This window comes from Amphibalanus amphitrite, unplaced genomic scaffold (genome assembly GCF_019059575.1).
Source record: "Amphibalanus amphitrite isolate SeventyFive unplaced genomic scaffold, NRLGWU_Aamphi_draft 000091F_arrow, whole genome shotgun sequence".
NCBI classification, from domain to species: Eukaryota; Metazoa; Arthropoda; class Thecostraca; order Balanomorpha; family Balanidae; genus Amphibalanus; species Amphibalanus amphitrite.
The window spans coordinates 623211-634737 of NW_024881587.1; the positions used below are offsets into that span (position 1 = coordinate 623211).

Genomic DNA, 11527 nt, shown 5'->3' on the forward strand with positions numbered 1-11527 from the left:
ATGGAAGGCAAAGAATCCCTCCCCTCACAAATATCGGCACCTCACTGACCTTATAGTTTACTAGGACTTAAGGGCGCGTCGAATGCAGTGGTTATTTTGTGCCCACTGACCTTACATAACCTGTCGAGCAAGCGGTCTCTGTATGTAGTATGCCATGCAATACAGGGACAACCTCCTCCGTAGCTTCCATACCGCCCGCTGTCACCTTGGTAAACTTGGTGGACAGTTAATATACGTATATTATATATGTATAATGCATTCATCATCCACAGATCATCCATCACAAGCCGCCGTCGTGTCCGTCCACGCGGCTGGAATGCGCCGGCGGGCGGTCACTGACCCGCCGCCGCCGGCAGCCGCGACCCTCGGGCCCCGGCTAAAGCGCTACTACAGGGTGGGGCAGCATAATCGGGAATAAATATCAAACGGGATTATTTGGTCATTAATTTAAAAATATAGCTCCAAGCACTATTTTAACAACATCCCATCAATCGGTCACCTTTTACCTATCCCTCATCCTATTTGACCGCCCTTCGCGTCGATGACCTTCTCAAGGCGGGTCCAAAAGCACGCGCATGCACGTGCAACCTCCTGCTTGTCCATGATCGCCCATCAGCTTCGTACCTTGCACTGAAGACCGTTTTTACTGATGATAAGTTGTTCATTAAACTTCTACCAAAAAACGCTCCATATAAAGAATTTGGTCGGATTTAAATCGGCGGAGTTGAAGGACCAGAAGTTTTTGGTTCATCTCAGGTGGAGGTGCCCTACACAATAACATGTCGTCCTCACTGCAGTACCAGCACGGACAGAGTCCTCGTAAGACGTGATCTGGACCGTCAGTGATCCTCTCTTCCGACGACTCCACGTGTGTCTGCCAGAGTGTGGATGTATTTACCAGAGGTGCTCGTTTTATCCGGGCTCGATGAAGTAGGGTGCACCACGTGCACCTCCCTTGAAGACCACCCATAGGTCCATCACCTCAACAGGATGTTTACTTTGCATGACCGCTGCAATATTCTCGATACAATCCCCCATATGGCATGCCATTCTTTTTTATCGTATTCCAGTCGGTGATAAGATTTTTGGTCGCTGAAGTTTTGAACATTGTTTCTTTTTATATGCTCAAGAGCTTCTTCCTTATATTCAAGTGAGTCATCTTGTATGTCCTCTGCTAAGAGTTATTTTACGACGATTACGTTAACTTTTTGTCCTAAGTATCCCCACACAATCCTTATCGTCCGTGATAACACGTTGACCTGTCCAGCAACCTTTACGTGGAATGGCATTGTTTTAAACAAAATGTTCTTGTTTTACTCGTTTAACATTAGTGTCTATGGGCGCGCGCAAAGCACTTGGAGCACCGTCGAACTATTTTGCTGCTCTTTTCCAGGAAGTTGCATGCTCATGGATGTAGTCCTGTCAGATGATGCACAACTTTTGGGCGTTTCATTGCCATGATATAATTTATCAAAATAATGCCATGCCTACTCATGACCAGAGCCCAAAAAGCATTCCCGATTATGCTGCCCCACCCTGTACATAGCTGCACAGGGAGGTGTCAGTAGTTAAAGCATGATCCCAGATCGGTCAGTCGGCAAACTATACCGGTAATACCTACAGCTCGGCGACCCAGCTGCGGTGACTCGCGCCGCAAATAAATAAACTCATCAGAAAACTTAACAAGCCCGATCCGCCGCCACGATAGCACCATCTCAGTCGGTCCGCCGCCGGCCTCCGCAGGTCCAGCCTAGAAAAATACGGCGCCGCGCGGCGCTCGGCCTGCATCACAACTGCGCCGCCCCGTGACTGGCGGCCGCCCGCGCCTCCCCGCCGCCACGGCACGGCCGGGAAGGCGCTCACACAGTTGGCACTTGACGCACACACCCAGACAATTTTCCACCAAACGGATTGGTAACGCACTGAAGATACGATTAATGGAAGTCCTAAAATGCAACATAACGTCTATGACGTTCTCCATTGAATACAAACAATATCAAAGTTTTCAGACCGTAAAAACGCATCCCCGATCTGTGTGCCAGCTGCGGCGGCCGCCCCTCTCCGTTCCTGCTCGGCTCCCGGGCAGTCGGCCGGGCGCTCAGCGGCTGGGCGTGCCCAGGCTGGCCCGGTCGTACTCGTCCTCAGCGTTGTTAGACTTCATCTCCTGTAGCGTGTGCGCCAGCCGTGTCCACTCGTCCTGGCGCGGCTGGGCCAGCTGCTCGCCCACGTCGTACACCCAGACGCGGCCGCGGTCGTCGCCGGCCGTGATGTGCAGTCCGGACGGCGTCCACGAGACCCGGTTGAGCGCCGGACCGCCCTCGACCTGCGCGCTGGCCGCCGGCACCTCCGTCTCCGAGTTGATGTTCCACACGTCCAGTCGGCCGGTGCCGTCGACGGCGGCGAACAGCGCCGGGTGGAGCGGCGACCAGGCCACGTCGTACACGTAGTCCGAGTTGTCCTCGAACGAGTAGAGCGGCTTCGGATCCTGCCGGGACGCCGAGTGTGGGAGGTCAGGGGGCCGCGGGGATCGGGATGGCATGGCTGGTTGTCAGTTGGGTTAATCAGCCTAAGGTAAGCACCAAAGTTGTGCCAAATGATTGTTGGATTGACGAGTGAAGAATGCAAGTAGCTCGGCTTCATGACGCTAGGTTAAATAAATATCCACGCATCCTATACCAATCACAAAAGCAACCCCTTAGTGTCGTGCCCGCGCCTCTCTGCTCAGGTTGCGCGGCGCCGTACCTTGGCGTTCCACAGTTTGACGGTCCAGTCGATGGACGAGCTGATGAAGAGGTGTGAGAAGTCGAGCGGCCCGGGCGCCGTGTGCGCGCTGACGCCCGTCACCGGCCCCCAGTGGCCCTCGTACACCTCCTGGATGCCCGAGCGACTACCGTGCCGGCACGCTGAAACACACGGCCCGCGTCAGCCGCTGGAGACGCCCGCACGGCGGTGACGATAGTGAACTGTGAGCATGACTTCAGAAAGCAGGAGCGATAGGTCAACTAAAAATAAAATCCGATTTCAGGTGATGGAGCCGAGCTCACCCGTGTAGAGGTTGCCCTCCTCGCTACCCAGGATGAAGTTGTTGACCTCGGCTTGCGGGAAGGCCAGGGCCGTCACGGCCACCGCCTTGCTCTGCTTGAACTGCAGTTCCATCGTCTCCTGTGAGCGCGGCACAAAGTTAGGCGCCGATACTGGGGATGCTGCGTCATGTGTAATGGGACACGAAAGTACGTGCTCATATTAAGTAGAAACTGATCAGTGATCAGCATCAAATAACATAATACGCCTCAGTTAAACATTCCCACCGATCTACGAGACAGTCCGCAATGTGAGAGTGAAACAGATGCCTCACCTGCGGTTGTGAGAGCATGTCCAGACTCCAGGAGCACATCTTGCCGTCAGTGGAGACCGAGATGAGATTGTGTGCGTTCTGCGTACCCACGACACGCATACAGTACACCGGGTGCTGGAAACAAACAGTAAAACTACCTCAGACTTCAGAGCGTGAACATGAGCAATGTTCGTAACAAACAATTGGCAGAAACACGCACATGTAAATAACAGGACCAAACAGTGGTTACCGACAGGAAAATTGATCTCAATTCTAAACTTTTCTTGACTGGCGTCTGGCAACCAGCGTAACTTTTGGTAAAATCTATCAGCTACCACTGTGAGACCAAAGATCGCCACCCGGCGCTCCGCCATCCCTCCGGTCCGCCCTGCCACCACCGTCGGTGACCGGTACTAACCGTGTGTGCGGCGGCCGAGAGCGGCGAGCGCTGCACCGGTGTGCGCTTCTGCGTCCGGTTGTCCCAGAGCACCACCTGGCCCGAGTACGTGCCGCCCACGATCAGGTTCGGGTGGAAGCGCGCGAACGTGGCGCACATCACCGGCGACTGGCAGTGGAAGATGTACTCGGGCGTGGTCTTTTTGAACTTTGTGTTCCACACCAGGCACACGCCGTCCGGGTCGTGCGGCGCCTCCTCGTTGTTGTTGTAGCTGCGTGGGGAGGACGGGAGGGCGGTGAATTCGAAGGATATGAAAGGTTTACTCGATTATAATTCTCGACCATAGATAACATGATTCATGTTATCTATGTCTCGACACATTTCTAAGTGGCATCTCAGAAACAACGATACATAAGCAACACCGAGCAGCGCATGACGGTTAGTCAGAGTGCAAAATTAATTGTTAATATCGATGAGATGTTCTGAGCCGCTATGCACAATCGTTGACATGAAACTATTCAAAGCGTGGTCGACCAGTGTGTCGACTGTCGACCCTCTCTGCCAGCTGGCAGCACCACAGCGGTGGATGATGCCTGAATACGACGTCCCACAGAGGCCGGCCGGTCGGAGTTCGGACCGGATGACCCACCTGGCGACCAGCAGCTCGGGGAACTGCGGCGACCAGTCCATCGACGTCACGGTCCGGTTCTTGGACCACCGCTCGTCGCAAAACACCCGGTTCAGGCTCAGACGCATGCCAGACTTCTCATCCCTGCAAGAAGACGACAACGGTTCAGACGGCAAGACAGACTAGACATCAGAGAACTCGGGGAAATATTGACATCCGACAGACAAAGATATACTCAGCGTAACAGGTGCTCTGTCCCCCGAGTTTATCTTACTAATCGCAGCATCAAGACATCATCAAACGGCACTCACAGCGCCTCGTCGTCGTCGTAGTTTCGGCTGTAGTCGGCGAAGATGTTCCACTCCTCGCACAGTGCGCGCTCCACCACGCACGCTTGTCGGGTGAAGAACTCGATGAACTCGGGCGACATCATGAGTAGCTGCTTCTCCTCCTCGCTCAGTTCTCGCGCTGGAACGGCCGCACCGGCTCGTCACGCTAGGAGAGACCGACGTGCACGACCGGCCAGCCTCACGGCCATTCCCACATCAACAGTTCAACCGCTACCAATGCATGGGATGATCACCGAGGAGAAAGCTAACCATAATAATGCTGCATTCTACAGCGGTTCAAACGTTGCGATATATCTGAATGGTGTTTTAACTCAGGAATGGAATACAGGTGTTTTAACTCAGATCACTGCTATTGCGCTTGCACTGTCTACCTTTCGTTCATTTCACACAAATCTCAGCTCGCACCGCACTGCATTATTACGCTATTATTTATCAATCTGATTGCAAACCACTGTCACGCCAAACTGATAGTGCACTGGACGTCATAATAGCATTCCCGGCCACACAGCCACCCCGCCGCGGTCGGCAGTGGCCGTCAGTAGGGACGGGGGCGGCCGCGGCCGGACTCACGCTGCGGCCTGGCGTCGGCCGGCGGCTGGTCGGCCGGCTGCACGGTGGCCGGCTGCACGTCCGTCACCGTCGGCATGCCGTGGTGCAGGATGCCCGGCGGCAGCTTGTGGCCCTCCAGCGCCGTCAGACTGTGCTCCTCCTCCTCCGCTTGGGAGTCATCGTACGTCAACACTGCACGGTTAATAAGCACGCGGCGGCACGCATCGCACATGGGCCGGCCAGTACTGACAGTCAAAGGACTTGATTTTTACGCAGCTGCATGTCCATTAAATAATTGCTTATTATCATTCAATATACATATTATAATAAACTGATAACGAATTGATTCATTGCTCAGGAATTGATCATAAGAATACTTATGCTAGTCGTATTACAATTAGCAAAACAAAACTTCAAAAGGCTTTTACGTTATAATAAAATTATTAATTAACGTTCGCAAAACACAGCAGCTCTAACAAAACCATGGCAAGTTGCAAACAACAGCTCGTTGGCGGTTGAGCCGAGCAGAGCTCAATAACCAACCGATGGTGCAAGCGTGGTCGTGCCGACGGGAGAGACGAGGGTGCGGGGAGACGTGGACGGCCGGAGAGACGGCCAGGGGACAGGAGACCGGGGGGGGGGGGGGGTGACAGACGAACGGAGACATTGGGAGAGGGTGAGAGGGAGAAGGCAGAGAACCAGAGGACCAGAACGGACGGTAAGCGATAGGGGTGTGATGGGGACAGGAGTCGGTTGACAGCGAGCACACAGGACTGCCAAGCGAGCAGCGGGCCTTCACCGTCCGATCCGGCAGCGCGCCGGCCACCAATCCGTCCATGCGAGGTTAGAGCGCGCGGCGCGCGCGACATGCGGCCAGCCCGGCGGAGCGGCCGGCCCGCCGGCGCCGGCGGCCGCGGCGGGCCGGCCGGCGACAGCGCGCGCCGCCTGCCTACCTGAGAACTCGTCGTCCCATTCCAGAGGTGTGCTCCCGAACTCGTCTGGCGCGCAGAGAAAGAGAGAACAACCGGTCAGCCGGCGCGCGCGCGTGCTGCCCGGCCCGGTCCGTGCTGGCCCCATGCAGCCGTCAGCCGCCACACGACCCCACCCAGCCCGCACCCGACCGCTTACGGGAAGCAGTGTACAGCCCGCTCCCAGGTAGTCACTACCGAGACCATTTACAGCCCGGCCAGACATGAAACTTGGCGTTATTGATGCGGTTTATGCCAACACGAAATGCTATGGCAGCCTGGTTATGGTTAACATGTTTTGTGATGTGTGGTTATTATGTTATCGACCCGACTCCGTTCTCATAAGATTTGGGTTCCCATTAGCTCAGCCCCACAACCCCTCCCAGCCCCCCACCGTAACAACAGCCGCCTTCACTTTTTGACACAGATGACTAATCGGCCCACACCCTACAGATGACAAGCCTTCTGTCCTCTACCCCGGACCGTGTCAACCACCCGGACCGCGGCCGGGCCAGCACGCGCGCCCGCGTTCGCGCCGGCGGGACCGGGCCTTCCTCTTCCACCGGCGGACCGCGCCGCGTCTTGCAAAGTACGCTGCACAGGCCGGGCTGAGCGGCACGTGCCGTCAGGGGGTAGGTAAGGTACCGACACGCACTGGTGAAAGGGAAACGGTCGAGAGACGGCGAGCGGCACCGCTCTGCTGACCGAGCTCTGTCGACAACAGAGCTACGAGCCCTGGGCGGGTACTTTGCAAGACGACACCCTGAGACGATGAACAGACGGCGAATACGGCGAGAAGGGCCAAATAGTTTCTAGACCAGAACAAATTGAGGCTCAACGACTCACCAAGATTCAGTAAAGCATTTACTTTATCAATCAAGATCGTATCATCGTATTTTGGTAAATTTGGTTCACAATGATGGAAATGTGAATGTACTGGGCTCGTTATTCTGACCCTCTGTTCACGTCCCAGAAACTATTTAGCCTTTCTTACCTTTTGGGGTTCGAAAGTAGGTACATGTCCACGACCGAACGTTTCGAGCACCAGTACCGCAACCAAAAGCTCAGGCCTACCTTGTACAGAGGCGTTAAGTACAAGACAAGGAGTGAAAAGTAGCTGGCCATCCCAGCTGATGGTAGGTAACCACTGGCCACTATATTAGTGTGCTACAAACAAACTGACAGCCAATTGAAGACACCAGTGTATGGATGACTTCACTCACCGTAATAATCAAACCCTCGGGCTAGAAACAAGGGGAAAGAGAAAATCTATCAGTTTTGCGATCTTTTCAAAGTCAACAAACAGGTCTGCATCTGCATTGCAAATCATTGGCAAAGCATTGTTGACAGTGACGAAAGCTGATGCCTGTGCTTGTGCTAAAAAAAAAGCGAAAACGACCAACCTTTTACAGGAGTCCAATCATCAAAGATAGCTTTAAGAGAGAAAACGACAACTTCAAGAGGTGTCCTGCATAAGTGACGCGATAAGTTACGTCACGGTACCATAGATGGCATCTGTCTCAACGTGACGCCTTACTGGTGCTCGCACATTTCCCTTTCACCAGCGTCGGGCCGGGCTGAGGCATTGGCGCCGCGCGGCCGGCGCACCCGGCCCGTTACGAGTGCCGACTTTGGCCGCCGGCCGGCCGGTTCGGTGCCCGAGCACAAAACACACGCACACACAGACACAGACTGAGAGTCATACAGGGCCGAGTTAGATAGCCGAGAGAGAGACAGAGAGATAGTGCACGCCCGGTGTGCGCCCGTCGCGTTACCCGTCTCGCCCCACCCGGTTAGAGCGCGTCCCGGAGCGCGGCCGGCGGCGGCGCGGCCACTCACAGTGGTGGTGCTCCGGCCCGGAGACGGTCGTCTGCGTCTGCTTGGCGTACGTGACGTTCTCCCGCGGCGGGATACACGTGGAGTGGACGTTCACCACCGACAGCTCTGGCTTCTTCTTCCTGACAAACAGATGGCAATGATGAGTGATGATAATTGGCTGGTTTTGAGGTTACATATATTCAGTCCCACACACTGCTGAGATGAGAGTGACCAAACAAACATGCTCAAATAAATAAACAAAAACACTAGCAATTGTATTCCTTTTAAAATAAAATCCTACCATGATCACTGATTGACATTCTGGAATGAGAAGCAAAATGTCTAAGACAAGGACATGCCTGATCTTTGCTGGACTTGGTGTTTGCAGTAGGCTGGAGTCATTGGCACCACTGTCAGAGAGAGTGAGAGATGATGCCTGACTTGAAAGGCTGCCCAGGACATCTGAAATGAATGTTCCAGTCACCCTTCAGCCAAGCCTTTTCTTCACCCTCCCCCCCCCAGGTAGTCTTTCTGCTCTGCACTCAACATTTTTAAAGCTAGAAGCCTGATTTTTGGTATAGCTGCTCCAACCAGTTATCAGAAATCACCTACTTTTTAGTAGCATTACCAACACAAGATATTGCAGTATTGGTCCATAATGTCTTTACTCTTTGTGCAGAATGTAGGCACTGCTGACAGGATTGCCAGATGCAGCCACATTGTCCATTAATGATTGAAGGTAAATTGACAGGGTTGAATTTCTAACTGCATGAGTAATGAGGCGATCACATACAAACTGGAAAGAGTAAATCACATGTTCTGACACCTGTTGTTGTTGTTGTTTGTCCCCTGTGTTCTGATACCTACCAGAGACAGGCGTCACTCCCACAGCACTGAGCATCTTGTCCAAGTCAGTGTGACTAGCCATGCTGGATGTGGCTGACTTGACAGATCCGAGCAGCTGCACAAACACAAACATGATCTGCTCAGCTCACACTCATAAGAACTTGAGTGCAACACAGTTAACCACACTATTTAGAATACAGATATAAGGGCAATACATGCTAAAATGGTTACTGTTGTTGAAGCATGTACTCAAGCATTGGCAATGTTATTGATAATTGCAAAAAAAAAAAAATACTGAAGCATAGCATTAAAAGACAAAGCAAATACCTCCTTCTTCTCCTTTTCCTTTCTACGTTTCTCCTTTTCTTCTTTCAGAAGTTGAAGCCTGGCCTTCTTCTTCTCCAACTCAGCTTTTCTGTCTGACATACTCATGATTGCACCTGAAATGAGAATCACTGACATATTCAGTCAATCAGCATTATCAATGTCATCAACAGTTTTCAATCACGATATCATATTCTATGTGTTTAGTTTATATATTTTTTTTTCTATGCCGCCACCCATTATCAGGTGACCAGGAGTGCCCCCTCCCTCTATCCCAGCGACACACAGAACCTTACGTTAACACCATAATAACTTAAAATTGCAAGTCGCGGCACTCCCTGCTAAGAAATGAAATGTAGCATAAAAAAGCAGAAGGGAGAAAGCCATACGAATTAGGGGAACAAAAAAGAAGCAAAGTAGTCAACACTGCAATCAGTGGTGACTGCCCACTACTGAAAGCCCCCAATTTATCAGCACACTCACACATCCATCACACTCACAACACCCACACACGCCGGGGAAAGTGTCAAAGTCCACTGGGGCAGGTTAGTTAGAGGGGGATCCACAGTCATAGCCAAGTCATCATCAAACTCTGGTCAAATTCAGCGCATGTCAGCAGCGAGGTAGCCCGGGCTCCCAGAGCACCCAACGAAGCGAGGCTTGTTGCCGGGCACTCCAAGGTCCCAGGCCGCCAAACAGATGGGGTGGCATATTACAGTATCATGCACACATCACACTTACACACTCATTTACACAAATAAATGATATCATGCAACCCAGCCAATGTAGGTATGCGCCCTAGTTTAGGCACATATTCTTACACACTTGTGTGTACTCAATTCAAACATGACAAAATGCCATGATGCACACCCAACAGTGTAGGTGTGCAACAAGGTCCATTCTCATTCTCTTACACACTTGTGTGTACTTAGTTCAACATAATTAAATGCCATTATGCACAAGAGTAGGCATGAACAGAATGTCATACACTTACTCATTACACACTTGTGTGTACTTCTGTCACACTTGTCAATTGTCACAATGTACACTGCACGGGGCGTACCTAATCAATGTAGGTACGCACCTAAGATCATTTATTAGTTGGCATTAGTTTATTAGTTTATTAGTTAAGTAGTTTATCAGTAGTTGAGATTATAAGTTGGCAAAGCAAATCATTCAAATAGATTGAAATTTGATTTGAAATGAAGCAAATTGAGTTCATAAAGCTGATGATCATTGATCACGTATCTACCTACCTTCCTACTTATCATTATGTAGGTTTATAAAACCTTGCTTATGTAGGTAAAGTCTGATTTGTTAAAGCCTGTCTGATCACTTTAAATGCACAAATAACTTTAGTAAGTCACAAGTCAAGCTATTGCAATGAATACAGTCGAAAGAAAAATCAAGATTTAAATGAAATTTTGAGCTGGCCAGTGGCTAAGGCATGGAGGTTTCATGTGAGCATTTCCTTAAAGCGTTTTTAACGATTAGACAGGCTAAAAAATAGGAATATAAGTACTGAATACCAACCCCACCCATCACGAGTCATCCCAGATTTGCTGCCAACCCACGTTTGCATGGCAGCCCGATCCCTTCTTTCTTACCTCGCTATTATGAAATCTGTACACCTAACACAACGCTGAATAAATAAAAGAAAACACTTCAAGATCACGACCACGCCCAACTCGAGCATTCAATTCACAAAACGAACGTCCCTGCGAACGTCTGCTGAAAGTCAGCCATCGATTGTTGACAAAATGGTAGCACAACAGCTGATGCTTTTTGAGAGCTACCAAATCAGGGAAAGGAATTTCTTCAAGCAGTGCAGTTATTTTCTCACTTTTGCGGCAGCCAACTAGAACGCAAGTCCTTCTCCCTTCTCCCGTAGTCTTTTGGATAACCGGACTGTAAAAACATTATTGGCTTATCTATAGAGCTCTTGTACCTAATCGAAGTCCTTTTCGCCGCCTGTCGGTCACGTGATGCTATATCCTAGATAAAGCTAGTACCTACCTTAGCCTACAGATCGCCAGTGACCCGCGACATGACATAGTTCCGAAGAAGTGAAATATGACACTTTTGAACAACCCCGTGGATAAATTTTAACGGTCCCCGGCCGCCGGCTCATTAGATGAATGTGTCAAACGCGAATATGGACATTGGACATTCATTTATAGGGTCTTGGGGGGCGAGCTCCATGCGTCCACAGAGCACCAAAACCTGCATGGACGTACCCTTTCAGACTATACACCAGACATCTCCCAGCTCCCTCGAACTTACGAGCACGTCACGTGCGAATTGATGTTACAG

At 51.4% G+C, this 11527-nt stretch overlaps 1 protein-coding gene across 7 annotated transcripts; it reads right to left on the reverse strand.

Moving 5' to 3' along the window:
- Nucleotides 1-215: 215 nt before the first annotated feature.
- LOC122380119 (cytoplasmic dynein 1 intermediate chain-like) lies at nt 216-10987 on the reverse strand. 7 transcript variants are annotated; one of them, XM_043362947.1, is made up of 16 exons: nt 10822-10968; nt 9218-9330; nt 8912-9005; nt 8404-8506; nt 8066-8184; nt 7450-7470; nt 6212-6256; nt 5280-5426; nt 4671-4827; nt 4381-4503; nt 3753-4002; nt 3356-3469; nt 3045-3162; nt 2743-2903; nt 1543-2485; nt 216-387 (listed from the first exon to the last, which is right to left on the reverse strand). In XM_043362947.1, exons 2-15 carry the CDS (start codon nt 9320-9322, stop codon nt 2099-2101), a joined length of 1944 nt encoding a protein of 647 aa, XP_043218882.1. In that variant the 5' UTR covers nt 9323-9330; nt 10822-10968; the 3' UTR covers nt 216-387; nt 1543-2098. The 7 variants fall into 7 exon arrangements, with proteins under 7 accessions (XP_043218882.1, XP_043218880.1, XP_043218884.1 ...); XM_043362945.1 differs by having other exon boundaries at nt 5280-5450; nt 10822-10950; XM_043362949.1 differs by lacking the exon at nt 6212-6256 and having other exon boundaries at nt 5280-5450; nt 10822-10987.
- Nucleotides 10988-11527: the final 540 nt, after the last annotated feature.